At 49.3% G+C, this 26,104-nt stretch overlaps 1 protein-coding gene across 5 annotated transcripts in view; it reads left to right on the top strand.

Moving 5' to 3' along the window:
* Camkk2 (calcium/calmodulin dependent protein kinase kinase 2) overlaps positions 1–24,401 on the top strand; it is a 52,208-nt gene extending 27,807 nt beyond the window's left edge. For 2 of the 5 annotated variants that reach the window (XM_076922777.1, XM_076922776.1), the window contains 12 exons: positions 393–526; positions 4,713–4,749; positions 6,584–6,605; positions 6,730–6,818; positions 8,301–8,500; positions 8,954–9,007; positions 12,070–12,143; positions 12,244–12,331; positions 13,600–13,728; positions 17,977–18,077; positions 18,485–18,527; positions 21,398–24,401. In XM_076922777.1, the coding sequence (XP_076778892.1) occupies positions 393–526; positions 4,713–4,749; positions 6,584–6,605; positions 6,730–6,818; positions 8,301–8,500; positions 8,954–9,007; positions 12,070–12,143; positions 12,244–12,331; positions 13,600–13,728; positions 17,977–18,077; positions 18,485–18,527; positions 21,398–21,568 (1,142 nt within the window). In that variant the 3' untranslated portion in view covers positions 21,569–24,401. The remainder of the gene's footprint in view (positions 1–392; positions 527–4,712; positions 4,750–6,583; positions 6,606–6,729; positions 6,819–8,300; positions 8,501–8,953; positions 9,008–12,069; positions 12,144–12,243; positions 12,332–13,599; positions 13,729–17,976; positions 18,078–18,484; positions 18,528–21,397) is intronic. The other 3 variants (XM_076922778.1, XM_076922779.1, XM_076922780.1) reach the window with 3 other exon arrangements.
* The last annotated feature ends 1,703 nt before the right edge of the window (positions 24,402–26,104 follow it).

Below are 26,104 nucleotides of genomic sequence, written 5' to 3'. Positions count from 1 at the left end.
CTCCCAAATACCAAGGGTTTGAGGGCGCATCACCACACCCTGTTTTATGCAGTGCTGGGATTCATCCCAGGACGTTGTGCACGCTAGACAAGCATTCTATCTCCTGAGCTACATTTCCCGACCACTTCCCTGGGATGCTGAGGGAGCTGAGCCAGACCAGCATCCCCAGTGAGCTTCTGTCAACTTGGGGTTGGGTGTGGAACAGGAGAAGGGGTTTACAGGATGAACAAGAGGCCTGGGGAATCCCATCTCCCTGATTTCCAGTGCAGGTGCAGAGGAGCTGTCAAGAGAAGACTGTGAGACTCTGGGAAGTCCTTTGTCCCTCAGTTGTCCCGTTAGCAGATGCCCTCTGCAGAAGAAGGTCTTTGCCTAATTCTTTCTGCTTCCTGTAGGTCGCCCCCCACCTCGAGGTACTCGCCCAGCTCCAGGGGGCTGCATCCAACCCAGGGGCCCCATCGAGCAGGTGTACCAGGAAATTGCCATCCTCAAGAAGCTGGATCACCCCAACGTGGTGAAGCTGGTGGAGGTGAGGAGGGAAGGAGGGTGGGGCTGATGGTCTAGCCTCAGCTTTGGTAATATCTAGACCCTTTGTTGCTAGGAGCTCTAGAGTCAAGTCACAGTGAACAGCTGCCTCAAGGCTGAGGACTTTGCTACCTCACATACCCTCACACTATCTCTTCCTCAAGACTGCCTTTCGCCCCCATTTTACAGATGCAAAAGTTGAGGCTGAGAGCTCTGAGGCTTGCCCTTTACCTACTTCTTTCTCTTTGAAGTTGGTTGTTTTTCTACTATACAAGCAGGTAGCTGGAGGACAGAAGTAGCCATACATACAAATAAGTGAAGTCCTGTGAGATAACTCAGTGGGCAAAGGCACTTGGCTCCTGATAATATAAGCCAAATGATCCGGAGTTTGATCCCCAGAACCCACATAAAGGTGTAGTGCATACAAGCACACACAAGATAACAATAACAACAACTTAAACCCCAAACAATAGTGGGTATGGTAGTGCACACTTTCAACCCCAGCACTCAGAAGGCACAGGGACCCGGAGCTCTGTGAATTTGAGGTTGGCCTAGTAGACGTAATGAATTCCAGGCCATCGACATAGCCAGAGCTTGCCTCAAAAACAAACAAACGAATCAGTAAGGAAGCATGACTGTGCTCCAGTGAACCCTCGTTTATAAACACCGGAGGGGCTGGCTTCAGCCCGCGCTATATTTAGCCAACCCTTGCTTCGGCTTTAGAAATTCTCATGGTTGTTTTTTTTTTTTTTTTTTTTTTTTTGTCTCAAGATGACTTGATGTACTTTAAACATTCTGGAAAACTTTGTGTTAGCTTTTAGTCATTGTAACAAATACTTGGAAAAACAACTTAATACAAAGAAAGATTGATCTGCGCTCAAGGCTGTTTGCAGATGGTGTTCAGCTGGTTTCATTGTGTTTCAAGCAGAAGCGTGGTCGCCAGGAAGGGAGTGCGGGCCTGGGTGTGTGTGTTGGGGGTGGGGGCAGTGCACGCTGCCTGTGAAACCGCTAAGGCACATGCCTTTGAATTTACTAAGTTGTACCACTACCCTGGACTAACGGTTTGCCAGCTGGGGACCCGGCCTTTCACACAGGAGCCTGTAGGGAATACATTGTTTCCAACCTCAACAGAGCTCACGCTGCTGCTCACCCCGGTTACATTGACTCCTGTGTATCCCATTAAACTCTAAAGCAGCGCCAGACACACCTGTAAGCCCAGTGCTTGAGGAGGAGATGAGATTCAGAAGGTCAAGATCAGCCTGGGTTCCAAGCAGTCCTGTCTCAGCAAACACGCAACCCCCCAGAGCAAAACCATGAATCGACAGAATCTCAAATTCTTTATTAATTAATTGATTAAACAGTAACCCTATCAGACATGATTAAGAGTAATACGTTTTTATGGAAAGCAACTTTGTATGTGTGTGCATGAGCACATGTTTATAGGTGAGTGCACATGTGTGCACATACTTGTGGAGAACAGAAACCAGTCTTGGGCCGGGCGGTGGTAGTGCATGCCTTTAATCCCAACACTTGGGAGGCAGAGGCAGGTGGATTTCTGAGTTCGAGGCCAGCCTGGTCTACAGAGTGAGTTCCAGGACAGCCAAGGCTACACAGAGAAACCCTGTCTCGAAAAACCAAAAAAAAAAAAAAAAAAAAAAAAAAAGAAAGAAAGAAACCAGTCTTGGGTGTCTCTCCTTGAGTGTCTCCTTTTTTGAGACAGGATCTCTTACTGAGCTTACAACTAGGCTAGGCTATCTGGCCAGCAGCCCCCAGGGGTCCTCCTGTCTGTCTCCTCAGCACTGGGGTTGTAGGCCTGCACCACCATGTTTCCACTTTTTAAAAGAGATTTATTATTTAATTTTTAATCATTCATATGTTCATATGATGGGGTACGTGCCTGCCGATGCCAGAGATGTCAGATCCCCTAGAACTGGTCACAGGTGGTTGTGAGCTGGGTGATGTCAATGCTGGGAATTGAACTCCAGCATGTGCTTCCCTCCACCCCCAGTGTGGAGACAGATGGGGTTTCCCTGAGAAGCCCTGGCTGTCCTGGAACTGGCTCTGTAGAGCAGGCTGGCCTCCAACTCACAGACCCACTTGCCTCTGCCTCTCAAGTGCTGGGATTAAAGATGTGCACCACCACTGCCTGGTTCAGGTACATGCTCTTCTCTCCTGAGCCATCTCTCTAGCCCTTGCCAGTTTTTTTTTTTTTATTGTTGTTGTTTTTTTTTTTTTTTTTTTTTTTTTTTGATTTTTTATTTTATATATGTGAGTACACTGTCACTATCTTCAAACACACCAGAAGAGGGCATCAAATCCCATCACAGATGGTTGTGAGCCGCCCTGTGGTTGCTGGGAATTGAACTCATCCCCTCAGGAAGAGCTCTTAACCACTGAGCCATCTCTCCAGCCCCTTACCAGGTGTTTTACATGGACTCTGGGGACTGGTCTAAAGTTCTTGTGTTTGTAAGGCAAACACTTTACCACTTTACTGACTTGAGTCCCCTATCCCAAGCGAAGAAAAAAAAAGGATGTATTTTTATACATTGTAGCTGCTGCTATTGTTGTTGTTCTTTGTAAACGTTGACTTTCTAAGAGGCATCTAGAGTCTCTGCTTTGGCCTTCAGCCTAAGGTAACAGTGTCTTATGTCGCTACTTCTTATACAAGTAGAGAAGGAGAGTGAGAAAGGCCAGTATTGTCTTAGTCTAAAAGTGAAACTAGTTTTTATCTAATAGACCCCCCAAGGGTGACTTGGGGATTCCACAGGAGATTCAGATTCAATCTGGAGCTTCTCTCGTCAAGGTTGTCACCTGGTAAAGGACTGTGTTGACTGTCCGAAGGAGGCAGGGAAGACTTTGTGGAGAAAATAATCTTTGAAGTGGCCTTAGCTATTTCCTGGTTAGCAGAGACAACAGGGCAGGACATTCCCGGGGGAGGAGGCTACTCATATAAGGGTCCTGAGCCTCTGTGTGGAGAACATGTCCTTGTCTTTGGAGGATGGGAGGCCATTGCCGCTCCTTGCCTGGAGACTCATGGCCAAAGAACTCTATGTGCTGTCCTGGGTCTAACTTGCCCTCACAGGAGGGCTCAAAGTTCCAGATAGAACGCCCAGATGTGCCTGCAGTCTTGTCCATCTGGGGTGGCTGGGAAAGGTGGGTGAGGTGGAAGAGACAAGAGGTCTAGCTGGGGGTCCAGCCTACGTTTCTCTCCGCAAAAGAGAGTAGCTGTAAAAGGTTACCTTTTGTCCTAATGCCATGCTGTGTTCCCAATCTCAATCCCCCATTGCTGGAGTTGGCCATCTCAGCAGAAGCTCCAGGGAGCATGTTGTGAAGTAGCACAGAGTCCTAGTGGGATCTGTTTTCTCCTCGGTACCTGGTTCATCTGACCCAACTCAGCAAGACCACACAATCATTCTGTTTGTATATCAGTGTTTCTTGGGTATGTACTGTGTGCCCAGCCAGTATTGGACATCACCAAGATAGTCAAAGTGGACACGTTTGAGACCAGCTCATTGGAGAGAGGCAGGAGCAGGCATGGAGGCGTGTCCTGGTAGGGTTGGGAGGAATGGGTACACTTCTTGAGTTCAAGTAGGGTTTCAGTTTTACCCTGAAACATAGGTCATGTCTCCTAGGAAATAGGCTGGATTAGCATCCAGATGTGGGGTGTTTCTGGGAAGGATTTATTCCTCCCTGCTGTTTTTCTCTTCAGGGTGTTCCAGATATTGAGGGCTGTCCTGGGCTTGAGGATAGGTGCACTTGGCCATCATACTCTGGGAATTTCTGTCCTCTGTCTTGACTAGGAAAAAGGGTGGGAAGTGCTCATTCCTGTGAATGGGAAGTACTCCCCCCGAGAGTGGGAAGTGCTTCTCCCTAAGGTTGGAAAGTGCTCCCCCCTGAGGTTGGGAAGTGCTCCCTCCTGAGGTTGGGAAATGCTTCCCCCTGAGATTGATAAGTGCTCCCCCTATGAGTGGGAAGTGCTCCCTCCTGAGGGTGAGAAGTGCTCCTCCTGTGAGTGGGAAGTGCTCCCTCCTGAGGATGGGAAGTGCTCCCCCTGTGAGTGAGAAGTGGTCCCTCCTGAGGGTGGAAAGTGCTCCCCTCTGTGGGCACAGGCCATCACACACTCCTACTTCCTCTTGCTCATATTTGTTCTTTCTCTCCTTGCTCCTGTCCCTGGGTGGCTGTGCCATCAGGTCCTGGATGACCCTAATGAGGACCATCTGTACATGGGTAAGATTGCTTCCTTCCATCCACCTGAAATAGCTGCATTTGCCAATGCCTAGGTGTCCTCTCCGGATAGCTGTAGCCCTGGAACCACCAAGGACAGGTTCCTCTTTCCTGGTTCAGCTGTACCCTATAGGAGCCCACACATCTGGTTCAAAGCAGGGCATAGAAAGGAATTCTTGCTGGGACTTTTAACATCTACTAGATGTTAAACATCTCGATCTTTTAACATCTAGTATGTGCTCATTTGCAGCTCTTTATTTAGCACCTACTGTATACTCAGAACTGTTCTAGGCACCAAGGATAGCATGATCGGAAAGAGGCGATCTTTACAGCTGCTATCCTAGACAGGACAGATAGTGTTGATAATTAAATAAATGAGGAATTTAGATATTTTAAGGGTAATTAATTAGGGCAGACCACTTCACATAGGAGATGAGCATCTAACCCTCGAATGTCAAAGGTTTGGCCATGTTAATCTGGGCAGAGGGAGGAACTGGTAGAAAAGCCCTGAGGCTTCAAGGACTTAAAAAATAAAAAGGTTGGGCTAGAGAAGTAGGGAGAGGGGTCGGGAGTGAGAACGCGGAGTTTGGGAAGCCACGTGGGGTACTCAGAGATATGGGTACAGTTCCCAGACAAAAGCTCAGGTGTGTCGTCAGAGACTCGGTTATAAATGGTGAGGACATCAGGGGTGGTGGCACGTGCCTTTAATCCCAGCACTCAGGAGGCAGAGGCAAAGCATCTATATTTGTGATTGCCAGACCAGCCAGAGGCTGCATAGTGAGACCCTGTCTCAAAAAGGAAGGGGAAAATTAGAAATGAGTCCATTTAAAGAAAAACATGAGAACTTACAGCTCAGTGGTGGTATGCTTGCCTCCGATGTGCAAGGTCTGGGGCCTGTCCCTAAGCTCCTTGTGTGTGTGTTCATATGCATGCAAGCATGTGTGTGTGTTGTCTGTGTCTATGTATGTGGGGGGGATGTGTGGGGTGTATGTGGTGTCTGTGTCTATGTATATAGGGGGGAATGTGTGGGGTGTGTGTGTATGTGTGTGTGGTATCTGTGTCTTTGTGTGTCTCTGTGAGTGTATGTGTGTGGTGTCTCTCTGTGTGTTTATGTGTATGGTATGGAGGGGGGTCTGTGCATGTGTGGTGTCTGTCTCTGTGCAAGTGTATGTGTCTCTATCACTGTAAGAGTGTGTGTGTGTGTGTGTGTGTGTGGTATCTGTGTCTATGTGTCTCTGTATCTCTTTAAGAGTGTGTGTGTTTGTGGTGTTTGTGTGTTTTTGTGTACCTCAGTGTGTGTGTGTGGTGTATGTGTGTCTCTGAGAGTATGTGTGTGTGTCTGTGTGGTGTCTGTGTTTCTATGAGTATGTGTGTGTATAGAGTCTCTCTCTCTGTGTGTGTGTGTGTGTGTGTGTGTGTGTGTGTGTGATCCATTTCTGAGGCTCAAACCCAGAGCCTAGTGTTTGCTAGATCAGCACTGTATCACTGATCTTTATCCCCAGCCTTCCGTTAGCTGGTCTGGTCTTGAACTCACCGTGTAGCCCCAGCTGCCATTGAATTTGTAATCCTTTTGCCTTAGTTTTCTAAATAGCGAGGATTACGGACCTGCCCCATCAAGTACAACTTTTCCTTGACTGTTTTGAGTACTAGAAATAAAATCCAAGTAGGGCCCCGGGGCAGCAGGAGGCCCTCTCCTCTTTGGTAGCACTTGGTAACGCTGAGTTCAGCAGACTGTGTGTCTCCTCAGTCCTCCCTGGAGGTGGGGCAGGTGAGGAGGAGGGAGGTGGATTCACAGTGTCTCCTCCACGTGACAGCTTCTTTCTTCTCTTCCCCACAGTGTTTGAATTGGTCAACCAAGGGTGAGTGTTTGTCTCCCGGGCCCAATGCCAGGCTTCTGCACGTGAAAACAGAGAGGAGACCTAGGCTCTGAGGGAGAGAGTGGGCCAGGGCTGCATCTGGTTTACACATGTGTCGCCCTTTCAGGCCTGTGATGGAAGTGCCCACCCTCAAGCCACTGTCTGAAGACCAGGCCCGGTTCTACTTCCAGGATCTGATCAAAGGCATCGAGTACTGTAAGCCATGCCCGGGGCCGGGACGGTGAGGGGGAGATGCTGCTCTTCTGGGATAGTTAGCATCACAGCCAGTGGGTAGGAATGGAAAGTATCTCATTTCCCTGCTGGAGCAAAGGACGAGGGTGAGGACACAGGACTATGTAGGCTGCGGATGGGGCTGTCCCTTGGCAGTAGAAGACCTTCTCCCTGCTACAGAGACAGATGAACATTGGCGTAGTGTGAATAAGGGCCCCTGTATATGACAACCTCGGTGGCTTCCCTTAGGAGCTCTCAAACTTGTTTTAACATTTTCATTTATTTTTATGATGAGAATAACCTTTAATAACCTATTAATAACCTTTTTATTAATAGATGGTGGTAGGTGCAGAGACAGTCTGTTTGGGGTGGGGGCCAGAGTCTTTCATTAGCCTGGAGCTCACAAGCCCGCTGGTTAGCTAGGCCTCGTGATCCGCTCATCTCCCTGTCACTGGGGTGAGGTGTGCACACCACGCTCAGCTGGTTTTCTTTTTGGGTTTTTGTTGTTGTTGTTTTGTTTTCCTCCAAGTAGGTGCTAGGGACCAAACTCAGATCTCATGCCCATGAGCACTTTACTGACCGAGCCATCTCCCCAGCCCACTAGTGATGTTTGAGAATGCAGCCCTTTCTATGAAGACCAGGCATAGCCAGGGCTCCCTTTGCATAATCTTTTGTACCCAGCTGCCTGGGATGGATCTACCCTCATCTGTGAGATAAAGTCTCTCACCAGGGCTGCGATCAGCCTGTTGCTACCAGTTCTTCTGCTGGTTCTTGTTGGCCATTGTGACTTGTACCCCTGCCTATCACACGGGATGTTGTGTCTTTTTTTTTTTTTTTTTTTTTTTTTTTTTGAGAGTTTTTCTGTGTAACAGCCTTGGCTATCCTGGAACTCACTATGTAGACCAAGCTGGTCTCAAACTCACAGAGGTCTTTCAGCGTCTGCCTCCTGAGTGCTGGGATTGAAGGCGTGCACTGCCATCACCTCCCACCTTGGTTTTGACAGTGAGTGGGGATAAATGTGACATATGGAACACAGAGTGAAGCTCTAAACCTTTGCTCCTTTTACATCACCAAGTTTGTCATCATTACCCTTGGGACTTCCAGACCATAGTATTGTCTGATGCTTATATCCACTGAGAAGCTAAGTCCCCTGTTCTACGTTGTGGTTCAGCCTTCACGTGAGCCCATTCATGGCCTCCGTTGACTTCAGCTATGATGAGTGTTAGCGATTGCTAAAGGCAGTTGTGTTTGATGATAGGCTGTGACAGGCGGTTAAAAACGGCTATGGATGGTTGGCGTGTTGAGACTGGTGTAAAGGTCCTTGAATACACTTTCACAGCGGGTTTGGGAAAGGCCCCTGGGCCTTGGGACATGAGGCATCAGGGACATGCTGGGCTGCATGGCCAAGTGGAGGTTTTCATTGGTTTTTCCCTGCCCCTCTCCTCCATTGGTCTCCTTCATATCCAGTACATTACCAGAAGATCATCCACCGGGACATCAAACCTTCCAACCTCCTGGTGGGGGAAGACGGGCACATCAAGATAGCCGACTTTGGTGTGAGCAACGAATTCAAGGGCAGCGACGCCTTGCTGTCGAACACCGTGGGCACACCCGCCTTCATGGCACCCGAGTCGCTCTCAGAGACCCGGAAGATCTTCTCTGGCAAGGTAGGTTTGGGTCGGCTGAGTTCTGCCTGTATCGGGGTCCTTTGGTTCTAAGTGTAAGAGATACACATTTAGCAAGTCCACTGGGTCACGTAGCTGGTGAACAGCAACAGCCAGATATAGGAACTCACAAGGATCGGTATCTCGCCAGCTCTGTCTCCTGAACTGGTTGCCCTGCACGTGGGTCAGGCACCAGCACCTACAGGCTACTTCCCATCAGGTAACCAACCACCTTCAGTGGCACTCACTCAACAGGAACAGCAGAGAAACTCTGACCATCCACTGTGGCCATGGGGAGCTGGGCTTTTCATCCCAACCAACAGAGCTAGGAAACAGGTTTTATTCCGCCCCAAGAGTGTAGATTAAGAGAAGGTGGTTGAGCCAGGGAGGTTGGAGACTTAGTTATTGGACCTGCAGAAACAACTGTCTATCAACTGACCTCTCGTTTTCTTCCAGGCCTTGGATGTCTGGGCCATGGGTGTGACTCTGTACTGCTTTGTCTTCGGCCAGGTGAGAGGGTGGTGTGTCCTGTCTTCTGAGTGCAGTGAGTGCCTGGTTGGCTTGCAAGGAGACAGTTCTCATTTGCAGATTACATCTCCACAGCCGAATGAATAGATTAAAAAAAATTCTTTGTAATATACATATCTTTCTGATGTTCTCATTGGGACAGAAATGGTTGAGAGAAACAGAAGGACCAACAGACACTGTGGAGGTTGTACATGCTCGGTGAGCTTAAAGCAAATACACACAAATATACCATCTCTGGTCCTGAGCCTGAGACAGACATCACTAATCAATCACTGCATCCACTGCAGCTTTACTTAGTATCTTTTCATCGGTGTTCCTAGCTACTATTGCCAGGGATAGAATGGGAATGGGAATCATGGTTTGTAGGGCATTATTGACTTAGGGAGTGTTTCTGGTTTTGTTTGTTTCGGTTTTTCAAGACAGGGTTTCTCTGTGTAGCCCTGGCTCTCCTGGAATTCATTTTGTAGACCAGGCTGACCTTGAACTCACAGAGATCCTCCTACCTCTGCCTCCTGAGTGCTGGGATTAAAGGCGTGCACCACCACCACCCAGCAAGGGACCTCTTTTAACTGTGAAGTTCAATGTGATTTTTGATCCTTTGCTTTTCGAGCTTGTGCTCCTGTAGAGGAACACTTAAGTAGTGTGTAGTCTGGCATGGTAGTCACACCTTTAATCCCAGTACTTGGAAGCAGAGGCAGAGGGATCTCTGAGTCTGAAGCCAGTCTGCTCTTCAGAGTTTCAGGACCATTGAGGGTAAAGAGAGAGACCCTGTCTCAAATTAAATAAATAAATAAATAAATGAGAGGGGTGGGGGAGGGAGAGAAGAAATAATTTTAGCTTTTTTTAAAAACCTATTTTCCCTGAATATTTGTTTGGAAATTTTTTCCTTGAGACTATTGAGATGGCTTAGCAGTTAAGAGCACTGGCTGCTCTTACAGAGAACCAAGGTTGGTTCTCAGCATCTATATGGCTGCTCACAATGGACTGAAACTTGAGTTCCAGGGTTTCTTACTCCCTCTACTGGTCTCCAAGGGTACTGCATGCAAGTGACACACACACACACACACACACACACACACACACACGAAGACACTCATATATATAAAATAAAAAGTGTATCTTTAGAACAATTTTCAGTTCAACATAAAGTTGAGCAAATTCTGTAGTAAAAACCCATGTCTCAGTTAGGGTTTCCACAGCTATAAAGAGATACCATGTTCAAGGCAACTCTTAGAAGAGTAAACATTTAACTGGGGCTAGTTTACAGTTTCAGAGGTTTAGTCCGTTATCATCATAGCAGGAAGCCTGGCAGAGTGCAGGAAGTCATGGTGCTGGCGGAGGAGTTCAGAGTTCTGCATCTTGACTAGAAGACAACCAGAAGAGACTGACTCTTCTGCACTGGGCAGAGCTTCAGAGCCCACGCCCACAGTGATGCACTTCCTCCACACCAAGCCACACCCACTCCAGCAAGGCCACACCCACTCCAACAAGGTAGCAGGAAATTTTTCCTGCAAGTTGGAAGGAGCTATGGTGGGAGGAGTAAGGAGAGGAAGAGGAGAAGCAAGAGGCAGAGATATAGGAGGATAGAGAACCATGCTTGAACCAGGAGCAGTCCTGGGTAACAACTTATATCTAGGTTAGTTAATTGGGAAACACTTCTAATTGTGTGAGCATCTTATTTATTGAGCATTACCAAATATATAAAGCCTTTGAATAATCATTAAGCATTAGAGTCTAATTCCTACCGGGTACTGCGTGGATGGCGGGATGGTCTGGGCTCAGCCCAGCCTTGTGGAGACAGCGTGGGAGATGGTTCTGCCAACCTCCCACGCTGGCATCCCGTGGGTGCCAGGGCTGGTGTTTCTGGCTGGCCGTTTCTAGCTGTGGTTTGCCTGTGGCCTCTGGCCACTTCCAGCTGTGGAGCACTTGGCTTCAGGCCATGGTCATGGTGGCCTGAGCTAAGCAGAGCCGCCAGCCAGTCTAGTGGCCTTCATTAAATATCTAACTCAACACAACAAGGCCACACCTCCTAATAGTGCCACTTCCTATGGGCCAAACATATTCAAACCACTACACCCCACAACCTGGTCACCTGGGATCTTCCATTATGCTATAGTATCCATATATCTATCATCATTCCTCCCTCTCTCAGCTGTCAGCCAAACCCAGGGCCTTGTGTGTTCTAAGCACCCCTCGTCTCACTGAGCTGCATCACTAGGGGATACACCCTATCCCCGAGAGGTTAGACAGAACCAATTTGAATTTCTGTTAGTTCAGTCGATCTTTACTGTGCCAAGGACATTCTGAGAAAGAGCCAACCAGGAAGGCCTGAGCTGGTAGAGTTGAGGTTACAGTGGAAAGGAATTATCAGTAAATGACTGTAATACCAGGGTTAGGTGCTCAGCTGGGGATGGTGTGCCTGGCAAGAATGAGGTAGGTTTGCTCTGCAGGGGACCACTCATAGGTAGTTTTGGTCAGACATGACTGAAGAGAACAAGCCATGCAGTTGATGATGGGGAGATCATTCTAGGTAGAGGGCACCATGGGTTGTCTGCGTAGTCACAGAAAGTCTCCTATGGTTCATAGGCCAAGGGTAAACCATCATAATCACTCTCTCTTTCTCTCTTTCTCTCTTTCTCCCTCTCTCTCACATACACACACACTCATAATCACACACACATACACACAAATCACACACATACACACATGTGCACACATGTACACACATGTCACATATTACTGTCAGCTTCTTTATTGCTCCCTGGGTAGGTGGGTGGGGAAGAGCATTTGCTTTTGTGTCAGCAGGAAATTGAAGCTTCTGAACAAAGCAGGTCAGTAGTGTGGTTGATAAGGGCTTGAGACGAGCTAGACATTCCTGGGCCTCCACTAATGTGGGGGCAGAGTGAAGGGGAATGATTCCTGCCCCCTCCCCAGCCTGGGCCACTGCTGTTCATTTCTCTGCTGTGATCCCTGAGGAATGACCCAGGGCACTGAAGGATACAGGTGGCAACCTCTGAGTACCACACTCCCTGGCCTCTCCACAGTGCCCTTTCATGGATGAACGAATCATGTGTTTGCACAGTAAGATCAAGAGTCAGGCCCTGGAGTTTCCAGACCAGTGAGTAGTGCCTCTCTGTCAATCACACCACCTTTTGATTCCTCAGTGGTCAGGTTTCTTGAGTTTTCTGTGACCTACCTATGACTGTTGTCATCCCCAGGCCTGATATAGCTGAAGACTTGAAAGATCTGATCACCCGGATGTTGGACAAGAATCCAGAGTCCAGGATCGTGGTGCCTGAAATCAAGGTACTTGGCTACCGCTGGCTAAGAAGGCTAGTTCTTGAGACCTGCGTCCTGTGCTTGGAAATGTCTGGCTCAGTCCTCTCCACAGCACCACACCCTCCTGCATCACCGCCTCCCATGTCCTGGAGCCTCTGGGCTGCTGGGTGCTGCTACGGGCAGGGAAGAGTGTTGCTGGTTATATCCTGTGATGGGGGAATGGGACCAGTGGCCAGTCAGCTGGACTACCTCTGCTTGCTCCCGTTGGCTTGTGCTGATGGTGTCGGTCCCTCAGAGAGTGGTCTTGGGGCTTCTGTGTGTTCTGTGCTCTAGGCTGCTCAACCTCAAGTCCTTTTGTGGCCCTGTCAAAGACGTGGGCCAGTCCTTTTGAGAAACTGCAGAGTCGGGGAGTTAGTGGGCAGTTCAACCTTATGCTGCTGACTTCTACCCTGGAGTAGAACGTTCTGTCAGCAGAGACCTCGCTCACCACCCTACACACCCCTGTTGATGCCAAGTACACACATCTGGCCCTTAAAAAAAATCTCAAGATGTCGCTCAGGTGATAGAACAGTTGGCTGGCATGCATGAAGCCCTAGGCTCTCGTCTGGGCATCATCGTAAGCTGGGCATTGTAATGCATGCCTGTAATCACAGCACTGAGGGGTGGAGGCAGGATCAGAAGTTTAAGGTTGTCCTCGGCTACCTAGTGAGTCAGAGGCCACTCTGAGATGTGTGAGACCATGTCTTTAAAAAGAAAGAAATCTCAGGCGTGCTCCTGGGCTTCTGAGGTGCCTGGCTCACTTGAACTTGTCTTTAAGAGGGCCCAAAAGTCACAGATAAGGAAGGACTTGGACCCCAGAGAAGGGGCCTGGGTCCCCTCACGAGTGTGCCCTTCCATCTGGACCTACCATGACTCTTCTGTGGACTGGGAAGACACGCGTGTTCAGAGCAGAGCGCTCTGCTGTCAGGGAGAGTTGGTGGGGATCAGTGCTCCCGGGGCAGCTGGGCAAAGCTGATGCCAAATTCTGGTTGTTGCTTTTGTGATGGGGGGTGGGGGCAGATGGAGAACTGTCTCTGCACACGTGTCTCTGCAGCATCTCCATCCTCTACCTCTGCCTTTTCTCATCTCCCACCTCTCACTCTCCCACCTCTATGCCTGAGTCACTAGCTCTTCTGCATGCCAGACCCAAGGCCCTGGCCTCTACCTCCTGCATGCCCTCCTTGGCTCTGCTCGCTGGCAGGGCCTCGCGGGAACCAGCGGCACCTGTCCCTTACCCCTCCTGTCATTCGTTGAAGCTGCACCCTTGGGTCACGAGGCACGGGGCTGAGCCACTGCCGTCGGAGGACGAGAACTGCACACTGGTCGAGGTGACCGAAGAGGAAGTCGAGAATTCAGTCAAACACATTCCCAGCCTGGCAACCGTGGTAAGGCCGGCAGGTCCAGTGACCAAGAGCAGGAACTGAGAGAGCCTGAGGCAGGGCTAGAGAGGGCAGGGCTGGACACAGGCCAGATGCCTGGGAAGCAGATGGGGGTCTGAGTCAGGGCCCTGTTGAGGGCCACTCCTGACTCAGCCTCTCATTGGGCGAGGTGATGCTGGGGCTCCAGTATTTCTGTAGAGCTGGGCAGCCCCCTGTTGGCATGGGACTGCTCTTTAGAATTCCTGCTTTCAGAGCACATCAGGGGAAGGACCAGGGAAAAGGAGAACAACCAGGCTAGCAGTCACCTGGAGTCGAAGCATCCAAGATGGGCTTCCCAGCCTGTGAGGTTTTCAATCTCCAGAGCAACTAACTTTGGCATGTCTCACATCTCCAGTGTGGGAGGTTCTTAGAGCCAGGGACTCCCACCTCACACTGCAGAATGTTCTTCCCGATCTTGCCACTCGGGATTTTGCTGGGGAGACACTGGGCTCCTCTTTGTGGCCTTGAATCTGGGCCCTTGCTCTGAGAAAAGGAAACTTGGAGGAGTAAGTCATTTTCAAGTTTCACCTTGGAGACTGTAGGAGCTACCCCACTGCCAGGCCCTTAAGAGAGTTTCTGGCTCCAGGAGGGAGATGGGAGGCCCAGGGGTTCAGGCTCTAAGCACCCATAGCCTTCTTAGAAGCCCAGATTATGTTTGGCCCCAGCCCGAGGAGACTAGCAGTCCCCGGGCTCTGCAATGCTAGCACTGGGCTCAGGGTCCCTTTGGGAATCTGAGAGTTGCCTCCTGCTCTCTTTGCTTACCTGCTCTCTCTTGCTTATCCCACACTATCGACTCTTGCCTCCTTCAGATCTTGAGCTCCAGGGCTGGGCAATCATCCATGTTTCTTCTTCTCTTCCCGCCTGGGGCTCTGCATGACTGCACCCACTCACCTGTCCTAGTCCACTTCTCACCCACTCACCTGTCCTGTGCCTGTGGTGGGAGAGGAAGCTGGGTCTGACTCCACACCACCGTGGGTGGTTCTGTTCCCCAGACACTCTTGTGGGGAAGCATCTGGCCTGGGGTTCTGCAGTAGGTATTTGTCCTTGGAGAAATGCTTCTTGAACCATTTGTAAGTGGTTCCTCAGGGAAGGGAGCAGCTATGAGCACAACCCACGGGTTCTCTGCCTTCCTTGGCAGGCAGATGGTCACACTAAGGAGTACGTGTCTGGAACAATAGAGGGGCTGCAGGGCATGTTCCTGAGGCAGGAACACTAGGTCCTACTATCGGTCAGAAGGGTCTTAAGAAATGGATAAAGGGGCCAGAGAGAGGACTCGGTGATTAAGAGCACCTGCTGTTCTTCCAGAGGACCCAGCTTTGAGTCTCAGTACCCATAGCTCACAGCTGTCTGGATCACTACTTCCAAGGGATCTGAAGCCTCTTCTGGCCTATGCAGTCACCAGGAATGCAAGTGGTGCGCGCGCACGCACACACACACACACACACACACACACACACACACACACACACACACTCGGGCAAACCACTCAATCACATAATATAAAAATTAGAAGAAAAGAAACATGAACACAGAAAGGCAGGGTGTAACCTACTGAGCAGGGACCGTAGTGACAGACTGCTGAACAAGAAGGAACAATACAGGCAATGTCTAACAAGAAACTTCCAGAAAGCCCACACTGTTGAAGGATAAGGAAAGTAGAGGTTCCAAGAGCACAGGAAAAGCCTGCAGAGTTGGGATCAGGAGAACTGGAGCAGGTACTGGGAAGTGTCTGTGGTGAGGTATGAGGTCTAGCCTTCTCTGTGTACCTGTCACTCAGGAAATACCGAGTGCCTGTCACATGCTGGGCTTGAAATGACAAAGATGAGCTGGCACCAGTTGTTGAGGCTCTAACTTTATAAGAAAGATGGACCCAGAGCACAGCCTTCCCTTGGGATCAGAGGCAGGAGGAGAGGCTGACAGGAAGGGGAGCCAGGAAGCAGTACCTTCCAAAGCTCAGAGGGAAGTAGCTGGTTCTCCCAGAAGCCCCTGGCATTTTGCTGTGCTGGGAGCTGTCATGCTACCCTGGGGGTGTGGCTTTTATTCTGTTCTTTGGCATTTGGGACACTTACAGCACGGCCATCATCTCCCTGCTGCTGAGCTGTCTTCAGACTATTGTAAGAAACCCCACTTCCCCTTTCTCCTCCCCCCCGCTCCCCCCCATGGTAGGTGGCCACTGCTCCACTTTCTCCCTCTGTTGATCTGTGCTGGACGTTTGGTATCAGTGGGATCCTGTACTGTGTGGCCTTTGTGTCTGGCTTCCTTTACTGGTGTCCCATTTCCCAGATCACCTGTGTTGTGGCGACCTTGGTGCTTCATTCCTTTGGTGACTGAGTATTCTACAGATGTGCCCCCATCTTGACACTTGGAAATTTGAGTATTTCGACCTTTTTGTAAATCAGCGCTTTTTTCTTTACATTTGAATATTTAAAAAATTCTAGTTATTCATGTGTGCATGTGTGATTGTCTATGAATGACCATTCATGCACACATGGAGACCAGCAGAGGGCATCAGGTCCCTCAGAGCTGGAGTTACAGACATGCTTAGGATGTCACTCAAGCCCGACAACCTGAGTTCAGATCCCCAGAGCCCATGTAAAAAGTCAGAGTAATCTTAGAACTCCCTTACTAGGAGACAGATAAAGAATCATCTGGAAACACTCTTACCAGCTCGCCTAGCGTACACAGTAGTGAAAAGCTAAGAGAGACCCTCTCTCAGACAAGGTGGAAGGAGAGGCCTTAACAGCAGAGATACCTATGACGTGTACTCCACCACCACAACCACACACGAAAACCTGAAAACTTTGTTAGGGACTGGAAAGATGGCTTAGCAGTTAAGAACACTGGCTACTCCTCCTTCCAGATTCAATTCCCAGCACCTACATGGTAGCCCACAACTCTGAGTAACTCTAGTTCCAGGGGATCCAACACTTTTCTTCTGGCTTCTGTAGGCACCAGGCATGCATGTGATGCCCAGACTAAAACCCCTTTTGGGGGCCGGAGAGATGGCTCAGTGGGTTAATGATACTTGCTGCTCTTGCAGAGGACTCCCGCACCCACATGGAAGCTCACACCTATCCACAGCTTCATTTCCATGGGAATCAGCACCCGCTTCTCACCTCTAGGCGTGTGCACAGTGCACACACATACATGCACCCAGGCGTGTACACAGTGTACACACATACATGCATCCAGGCATGTACACAGTGCGCACACATACATGTATCCAGCCGTGTACACAGTGCACACACATACATGCATCCAGGCGTGTACACAGTGTATACACATACATGCATCCAGGCATGTACACAGTGTACACACATACATGCATCTAGGCATGTACACAGTGCACATATATACATGCAGGCAAGGCACTCATACACATAAAATGTTTTAATTAAAAAAACAGACACAAAAGGCCAGTGAATGTTCCATTATAGGGAGTGCCCAGATTGAGTGAATCCATACAGGGGCTGTAGGGGAAAGGGTGCAGGTATGGGGTTTTTCCTTAGGGTAATATAAATCTGAAACTGGATCGAGATGATGTGAATGAAGTAAAACCCATTCAGTTGCATATAGTTGTTTTCCATATCATAAACCCAACCAATCACTGGTCAAAATTACACGAAAATGGAAAATTGAGTTTGGACCAAACATGCAAACTTGACTTGTTGTCTTGCCCTAACTGACAGGATTTAAATACTAGCTGCTTATATAGTGATTGGTGTTATAAGTTAATTAGAGATGGTTTAAACTCCACCAGGGAATATGCAGAGGTCATACACAGACACTGAACTTGTGTAAGGGGTTTGAGTATCTGTAGGTTTTGGTAGGCTCAGAAGTTCTGAACTCTTATAATGGTAAGTTTATCTGTGTGAATCCAATCTCAGTTTTGGACACACATCATCTCTTCCCCCAAGAATTATCCTGATATAAAAGCATGTTTCTTGTTGGAGTGGGGTAGGGTGTCTCAGGTAACGTCCAGCAATGGCATAGCCAGCCCTGGACCACAGAGTCTTGTTAGAGCCAGGAGCCTGGACCTTAGGGGAGCCAGGGAGCAAGATGCCCCTTGGTTCAGGATGGCTCTGGCTGGCAGCTCCTGGGTAGGAAGAGCCTGCAAGAATCATGAGCTCTGGGAGCTGTCAGGGATCAGAGAAGATGGTACATGGAGTCTCCCCCCGTGGTCCAGCCATCATTGCTGTCCTTCTCCTCCCTCAGATCCTAGTGAAGACCATGATTCGTAAACGCTCTTTCGGTAACCCGTTTGAAGGTAGCCGGCGGGAAGAACGCTCCTTGTCAGCACCCGGGAACCTGCTCACGTGAGTGACCCCCATCTTCCTTCCAGTGTTAGGGAGGGATACTAGAGGCTAAGCCTGGGCTATCCCAGGAGAGACACACTGCCTTTGCTCTTGTGTCCTCCTCAGCTCACCCAGCCTCCATCTGTTGACAGGGTGCCCACCCTGAAGTTCCACCTTCCTCTGAGGACTTACTCTTTTCACTGGGGGTTTCTGGGTTGTAGCAATCTGTGGCCGCTGAAACATGTGATGGATGAGTCAGATGGTTTCACTCTGGGACTCTCTGTGTGAACACATGTGTCCATTCACCTGCTCCAAACGATCACCCTGCTACAGGCTATCTGGAAAATGCAAGAGTCTACTGTCTAGATTTCGGGGGCATCCCCATGGTCCCTTCTCACTTCCCTTTTCCCTTCCTCTGGCAATTCCAGCAAAAAACCAACCAGGGAGTGGGAGCCCTTGTCTGAGCCCAAGGTAACGCCTGTCTGCCTGCCTGTTCCATTGCCTCCCCGACGCTGGGGCCTGGGGGCGGGCAGCTGCAGATGAAGCACGCGGGCATCTCCGGCAGGCAGATGTGCCTTCAGCCTGGGCTGCTGTGCCTGGCTCACTTGAGGGCCTCTGGGTTTACAACGAGGGGCATCCAGGGGCTTGGGTCCCATGGTATGTCATGCATGTGGGCTGGGCTGCGGTGCATGGCGCTCCACCCGGAATGCCTGTAAACTCACCCAGGTTCTTCAGGCCCGACTGGATAGCTGCATACCCATGCACGTCAATGGCGATGAAAGTCTGTCGTTGCTCTGGGGCTGTGATCTAAGTATGCACATGGAGCGTAGGTCAGGCCTGCTGCACTCCGTGCCTCTTCACGAGGGTTCCTCTGCAACTCTGGTGGGTTAAAAGCTAGAAGTTATCTTAGCAGGATCTGGGCCTTCTTCCTGCCTGCATATCTAGGCCTTTGGATCCTACAACTTCTGGAGCAGATGAACACTTTCATCCCTATAATGTTGGGTGGACCTGTCACCCTGCTCCCCTGAGGGCCTGGATGAGGATAGGTAGCCCAGTGTCTCACTGACCCTGATGCAGTTGCCAGACTCTATTGGGAACTCCTCCCGGCCACTTCTGTTGTTAAAACTAGCTTTATGGGGGCCAGGGAGAGCAATTTTTTTTTTTTTTTTTTTTTTTTTGGTTTTTCGAGACAGGGTTTCTCTGTGTAGCCTTGGCTGTCCTGGAACTCACTCTGTAGACCAGGCTGGCCTCGAACTCAGAAGTCCACCTGCTTCTGCCTCCCAAGTGCTGGGATTAAAGGCGTGCGCCACCACCGCCCGGCACATTTATTTGTTAAAGTATTTCCCACATAAGCATGAAGACTTGAGTTCAGTGCCCTGGAACCTATGTAAAAATGCCAGGTGAGGCAACATGATTTTCCTGGGGAGGTGGTGACAGGCAGATTCCTAGAACTCACTGTTGAGCCTAGCTTCAAAGAACAGAGTTTTTCCTCGGGCAGTACCCGGGAAATTTGCCTCAAGTTGACCTCTGGCCTGCATACCGATGTGAACATGAACATAGACACACAGTGGCTTTGTCAAAGTCTGGGCCTGTAGCTTTGGTAGAGTGAGTGCACAAAGCCATGAGTTTCATCATCCCCAGCCTTACAAAACAAACCAGAAGCTTGGTTTTACCGACAGATAATTAACACTCCATAGCCCATCACTGTAAAGTGTGTGGTGGACTCTCCTGGCCACCAGGGCAGCTTCAGCCCTGGAAGGAACCTTCTTCTCTGAGCTGTGTCCACTCAAGTCTCATTTCCCAGCATCCACTGATGCCCGTCCAGTTTTCTACAGATTTGTCCATTCTGCAGGGTTTTTGTAAATGGGTGGTACAATATGTAGCCTTTCACATCTGGCCTCTTTCTCTCTGCGACATGTTTTCAAGGCTTGTCCACAGTGCAGCATGTGTGAGCACTTCATGCCTTTTCATAACTGAGGAGTATTTCGCTGGATAGCAGTATTCGGATCCATTGGTGGACAGCGTTTCTGTATAGGCTGTCACAAATGAACTTGCTGTGGTCATTTGCATCAAGTGGGAACTATTTTCTCTTCGTTGGGATTTGCGTGATATGAGGACATTCATTGGCCACCTGTGTCCTAGGAGCCAGGGGTTGGGAAGATGTGTCTGAATTAGCAGCTAGGCAGATGGCTGCCTTGTCCCCACCTGGTTCCTAGGTGACCTGTAGCTGTAGTCCAGCTCTGTGTTCCTGAGAGATGGAAGCTTTTCTTTAAGGAAAGGCCTGTTGAAACCAAATTTGCCTCCCAAATGGACTGTGAACAAGCCTGTTCTTTGTTTGTTTGTTTGTTTGTTTGTTTGTTTTCGGTGAGATCAAAATGGCAATATTCCAACAGACTGAGCTCGCCTCAGTTCTATACCAATCCTTCTTCCCTTACTCAGCGGACACGGCATCACCCTAGGTCACCTGTGAGGGCTGGGAATTTGTAGAGCTTATTCATGGGAGATCCTGGGCCTAGGCCAGTCTGCACCAGTCAGCAGCTTTGAGGGCAGACATCCTTCCCAGGAACGTCACCTCTAAAAATAAAAAGACCAGATAATGTAATTCTCAAACATAGGTAGTTCTTTCTTAGGGACACAGTCCCCTGTTTGGGTAGAGATCACAGATCATTGTTGAGAGTTGGACAGTAGCCCTGAGCGGCAAGGCAGACTCTGCTTGAAGGAAGCCTTGGGCTGGGTCCACTCCTTAGAGCTCCCCTTCGGTCTGGTGAAACCCCGTCCACAGCTGGCACACCAGCAGGTCTAGTGGGATTATGAGGGATTCTTTTGAGAAGTGGGTGGCCTTCCCTTCCCTCCCAGTCTTCCTGTGAGCCTAGGCTGGGATGCTGGTGTTGCAGGCTTTTCCTGGAGGCCCGTGTACCCGGCCAGTTCACACAGGTCCTTGCCACTGCCCCAGAAGTTCACAGTGGAGTGACCGAGGGCAGGTGTCACAGTTTGTGTTCTATAGACACTCCTAGCCTAGAGGGTAGAGAAAGGAGAGAGCACTATAGACCTCAGAGAACACACCCCACTGGAGGACCTTGCGGTGATTTGGGGTTAGTTCCATAGGTAGCTTGGCACCTGTTGTTCTGTAGTTCTCTGCTCTTTTAGGTAAATTTTGCTTCCCCATTGACAGGAGAGGCAAAGTCGGCTTTGAAATAGTTAAGTGAACAAGTCAAAACGGGGAGAGTACCCAAAAGATCAGATGTAACACATGGGAGCAGAGGCACGTAGAAGTGGGAGTCGGTCAGGGCTCGGCCATCATTTCTCCAAGCCTTAATGCTGGTTTTCTGTTCGGTAAGCAGGAAGCAAGGCAGCGAAGACAGCCTCCGGGGCCCAGAGCCAGCCCCTGTGGGGGAGGAGGAAGCACTCTTGTGAAAGGTGGTCCCTGCGTGGAACGTTGTGGGGCTCTGACCCCCGGCTCCTCACCACGCATGCCTCCACTGCAGCCGGAGGAGGCGATGGAGCCGGAATAGCTTCGTGGACCACCTGACCTCGCATGCCTGGCTGTGTGGCCCTGCACGGGGCTGCTGCACCCTGCGTTTCCATAGCAGCATGTCCTACGGAAACCGAGCACGTGTGTAGAGCCTTGACTGTCATCTCTGGTTATCTGTTTTTTTGTTTGTTTTTTCGTTGTTGCTGTTGTTTTTCTTTTCCTTTCCTTTCTTTTCTTTCCCTTTGTTGTCTAAGGGGACAAAGAAAAAAAAAAAGGACTTGACTCCATGACGTCATCGACTTTGGCCGCTGGCTGGCCGGACTGGCCGGTTTGAGGAGTTGCAAACCGAAACCAACATGCATTTTGGGACAATTGCTTTTTAAAATGTTTTTATGCCAAAAAAGAAAAAACAAAAAAACAAAAAAACTTCCATTGTGAATTCAGAACCATGTCAGATGTACCAGGTGAATGTGTGTGGGGAGACTCCTGCTGGCTGGGGCTACACTGAGGAGGATTAGAAGGAGCGGTGCGACCCACACACAAACCCCATGCTTGGGCACCTTCCAGGACCGTGGAAAGACAGGGCTAGCCCTCAGTAGCTGCCGGGAACTTCGATGTCATTTATTTGTAATGAGGAGTTCTTAAGTGTTTTTTTTTTTTTTTTAATGGATAAAATTATAGTCAGGAAAACTAAAAGGGCTTGAAGTTGTAATGCTTGAGGGGTTCTTTGCAACTCTGAAAGAGCATTCAGCAGCTGTGGCGGGAGAGGTTTGTCTGGAGGGCTGAACACACTTCTTCATGTTAGCTACCCAAAATGGGTTTCTGAGGCCATCAGCTAAGCTAATTCTCTTTGTAAATTGGCAAACAAACAAACAAACAAAACCTTCAGGGTGGTATCTACTCTTTCATGTACATTACATGGCTTAAGACTCAACAGATGTTTCCAAGTCTTTAACTAGCCAGAACTCTGGAGAAGTTCACAAGTTACATACTGGAGCTTCCAAGGATCTGTGTCCCAGCATCCTCCGGGCGGCTGCGCAGGAGACTGAGACGAAATGCGTGCCTGTGTATTAGCGGCTGCACTTGTTTGTTAACTGTGTATTCTAGAGACTGTAAGCTTTCTTTCCTTTTCAATACTGTCTGGTTGATACAGTTAATGAAACATGAGTTTCCCGTGGGGCACTTAGACAAGATTGTCACTCAGCGCAGGCACAAATGGCTATCTTTAGGATCAAAGCGTTAGTGGGGACTGCAGTGACATCAGGGTGCCATTGTAGAGCAAAGTGTCAAAACCCAGAACGCTCCTCAGGGCAAAGGGTCTTCTTTTTTTTGGGGGGGGGGGGTTGTTTTTGTTTTTTTTCCTGTAGCTAAAAGCTTATTAGAGAGTAAACAGGAACCTTTTTGGCTTTCAGCCAATATTAAAAGTTTAGTTGAAGTTTGGGTGTGACGACCCAGGACCACAGAAAAAAATAGGAAGTTTAAGGGGGCTTCCAGACTGATTTCCAGTGTTTTGGTAATGATTATCTTGTCAGTAATGGGGCCCAGAAGACTGCCTCCTGGCCTGTGTGGAGTCCAGGCATTCCTGGCTTCCTTCCGTAGGGTTTCTTAAGCTCTTGATTGTAGTGTAACCACTTTGTCTGCTGTTGCACGAGCAGTTAGAATCCAGGCAAAGACTGCAGTACGGGGAAGGGTCTGTGTGACCAAGGACTTCCTGTCACTTTCCCTTTTTAAAATTTAAGGAGTAACAACCCAGTGGCTCCACCCCTTGTGGCCACAGATGGAGTTCAGTTAGTTTGCAATAAGTATCTTGTGGTTAAGTTAAAGCCAACAGGTCGTATAGCTCAGACCCAGCCTGTCTGCTTAGACGCTGGCTTGGCTGAGTGTCCTGCCTGAGCAGGGCAGGCGTTATACAGAGCTCTGCAGAATTCTTGTGTTTACACAGCCCTTCTGGACAATGCTGTTTCTCCCGGCCACAGCCATGGCACCATTGTCCAGGATGTCTTAGGATTGCTAGCAATCAGGCAGAAGAAATTGAGAGGTCTGCATGGGTAACTTTTTGTCTTAAACAAAGAAACACCAAAGAAAGCTGTGGAAAGGAGTTACTCCCCCCAACCCCCACATCCTGCCCAGCTGTTGTGGAAAGTATAAGAGGTCCAGCCGTAACTAGAGCACAAACATTGTTTTCAAAGTATCATTAGTGAGAAGAGAAGCTGTCAGAGTGGCTTTTCTCTGTGGGCAGATAGGATGCCCACGATTCCTTCCGTGGCTGGTTCACCCATGATTCATGTGTAAGCAGCCTTTTCGGCCTTGAAGGAAGCACAAGCCCCATTCCTCTCTTTCTGTCTTTATTGCCTCCCCATGCGTCTCACAGGCTCCCAGACACCTTACAGAGACCCTTGTTCTCCCTTGGGGATGCAGTCCCTACTGGTCTGGCCTTTCCATGGGACAGAATTCTTATCCTTGTATCTTTGTAGACTTAGAATAACAGCTGTACAAGTTGACACCAGGTTAGGCCTGCAGTTCTCGCCCATCCTCCAGGGGGCGCACTTAACATTGCCAACAAGGAACCACAGCCTCCAGTCGCTCCCAAGGTGCTAGGGAAGATTGTGGTTTCTGGCTTCTCCAGCTCTATGGGCTCGAGTTTCGTGGGACTTTGGACTTTTATATTTTGGTGACCAGTACCCTCCACTTCTGTTTGATTCCCCTTGACCTCTCTACTATGCATTTTCCTTTTATCAGGTGTATAAAGTTAAATACTGTGTATTTATCACATACAAGTACATGAACTTAAGAAGATGAGCATTCGGTTGTTTCCACAGGTGATCAAGCTTCTCTGTAAACTTGAAATAAACAGACAGCAAAAATGGTGCAAACCCCGGGCCTCTTGGGAGTTCTTCGGTTGGTAGCTATTCCTCTGCGGCGTTTCTGCTTACACTGGTATTCCTTCTGCTAGGTTGACAGCAAGTCAGATGCCCAAGTCACAGCTCATGCAGCTGGCTGGCGGATCCCTTGATGTAGGCATGTCCTAGGGTGTCATTACTGACCGTGATTCTGAGACCAGACACATCCACAGTTCTTGGAAGCAGGGCAGGATGCACATTCTGGGGTCCCATATAAACTGCTCCCAGGTAAGCCAGCCACCCAAAGTGTGCAGTTGAAGTGTACAGGTAAGGGTAGGACTCCTTGAGGTTGGATAGGTAAGCAGCTGGGAGTGGTTTTCATCCCACATGTCCTGTGGCCGGACACTGTTTGAACAGGCTTTGAACTTTACTCTCTGTTATCAGGGGGACAGGCAGAATCTGAAAAATCCCAGTTTATACTGCGGAAATATGGGCTGTTGTCAGGTGTGGTACACATGCCTGTAATCCCAGTACTTGGGAAGTGGAGGCAGGAGGATTCTAAGTTCAAGGCCATTCTGGGCTGCATACTGAAATTCTACCTAAAAGTAAGGAACAGAGACTGAGAGCCAAGAGAAGGTTCCTGTCCAGAAATGCCACTGGGGGTGTGGAGAAGCCATTTGCCAGGGTCCATCACTGTGCAGTCTTTAGGGGCTTCAGAGATCCTGTCATCGACTCCCACACTTATGAGGTATTACTGGGCTATGCCAGTGAGCAGAGATGCCGCTGAATACAAGATGACCTCAGGTGAGTAAGGTAAACAGTACCCCAATATCCATCCCTCACACCCTACAGTGAGGCAGTACCATCATGGCTTCTCAGCCTCTGAGATAGTGAACAAAGCATGACCCAGTATGTGACCAGACTGCTGTAATAGTGTGCCCCAAACTACCTAATTTGCAAAGAATAGAAACCCCCCCCCCCAAATTTCTGGAGACCAGGAACACCATTCCTGCAGATATCAGGTCTGCTGAGGTCTCTCTGCTTCCAGGATGATGTCTAACACACAGAAGGACCACAAAGGCACGAGTCCCTCTTAAGCCCCATTTATAAGACTCTTAAACCCATTCATGAAGGAGGAGTGCTCGTGGCTCAGTCTTCTCCAAGGGGCTCCATCTCCTCCTCCTCACACCAGACATCCAGTTTCTAAACTGTGAATTGGGGGGGGGGGGGGCACACTCTAACCGTATCAGCATTCCTAAAATGTCCGGTTCTATTTGATCAGTGTTTAGACAGCATCTAACAAAACGATTTCTGTGTGTGTGTCTGTATGTCTCTGTGTATGCACATGTCCGTCATACGGTTGCCTGTGAAGGAGAGAGGCAGATGTCAGATCCCCTAGAGGTGGAGTTACAGTCAGGTGGGACACTCCTGATGTGGAACTCGGGTCCTCTGCAAGAGCAGCAGGGGCCTCTTAACCACAGAGCCACCTCCAGCCATGATGTGATTTCTTAAAATCACAAAACAGCCCAGGGGTGGTGATGGCATGCTTTTAATCCCAGCACTTGGAGGCAGAGGCAGGCCGATCTCTATGAGTTCAAAGCCAGCTTGAGTTCCAAGCCATCCAAGACTATACAGGAAAACCCTGTCTCAAACAAACAAACAATATAAACAAGCCACACCAGAGTTTTGTAAAAAACCATTTCATAAATCTTGCCTCCCCCACCCCAGCAGCATCA

This window comes from Arvicanthis niloticus, chromosome 24 (genome assembly GCF_011762505.2).
Source record: "Arvicanthis niloticus isolate mArvNil1 chromosome 24, mArvNil1.pat.X, whole genome shotgun sequence".
Lineage (NCBI taxonomy): Eukaryota > Metazoa > Chordata > Mammalia > Rodentia > Muridae > Arvicanthis > Arvicanthis niloticus.
The sequence above is the reverse complement of the archived record's forward strand: the minus strand, read 5'-3'. Positions and strand labels throughout refer to the sequence as shown.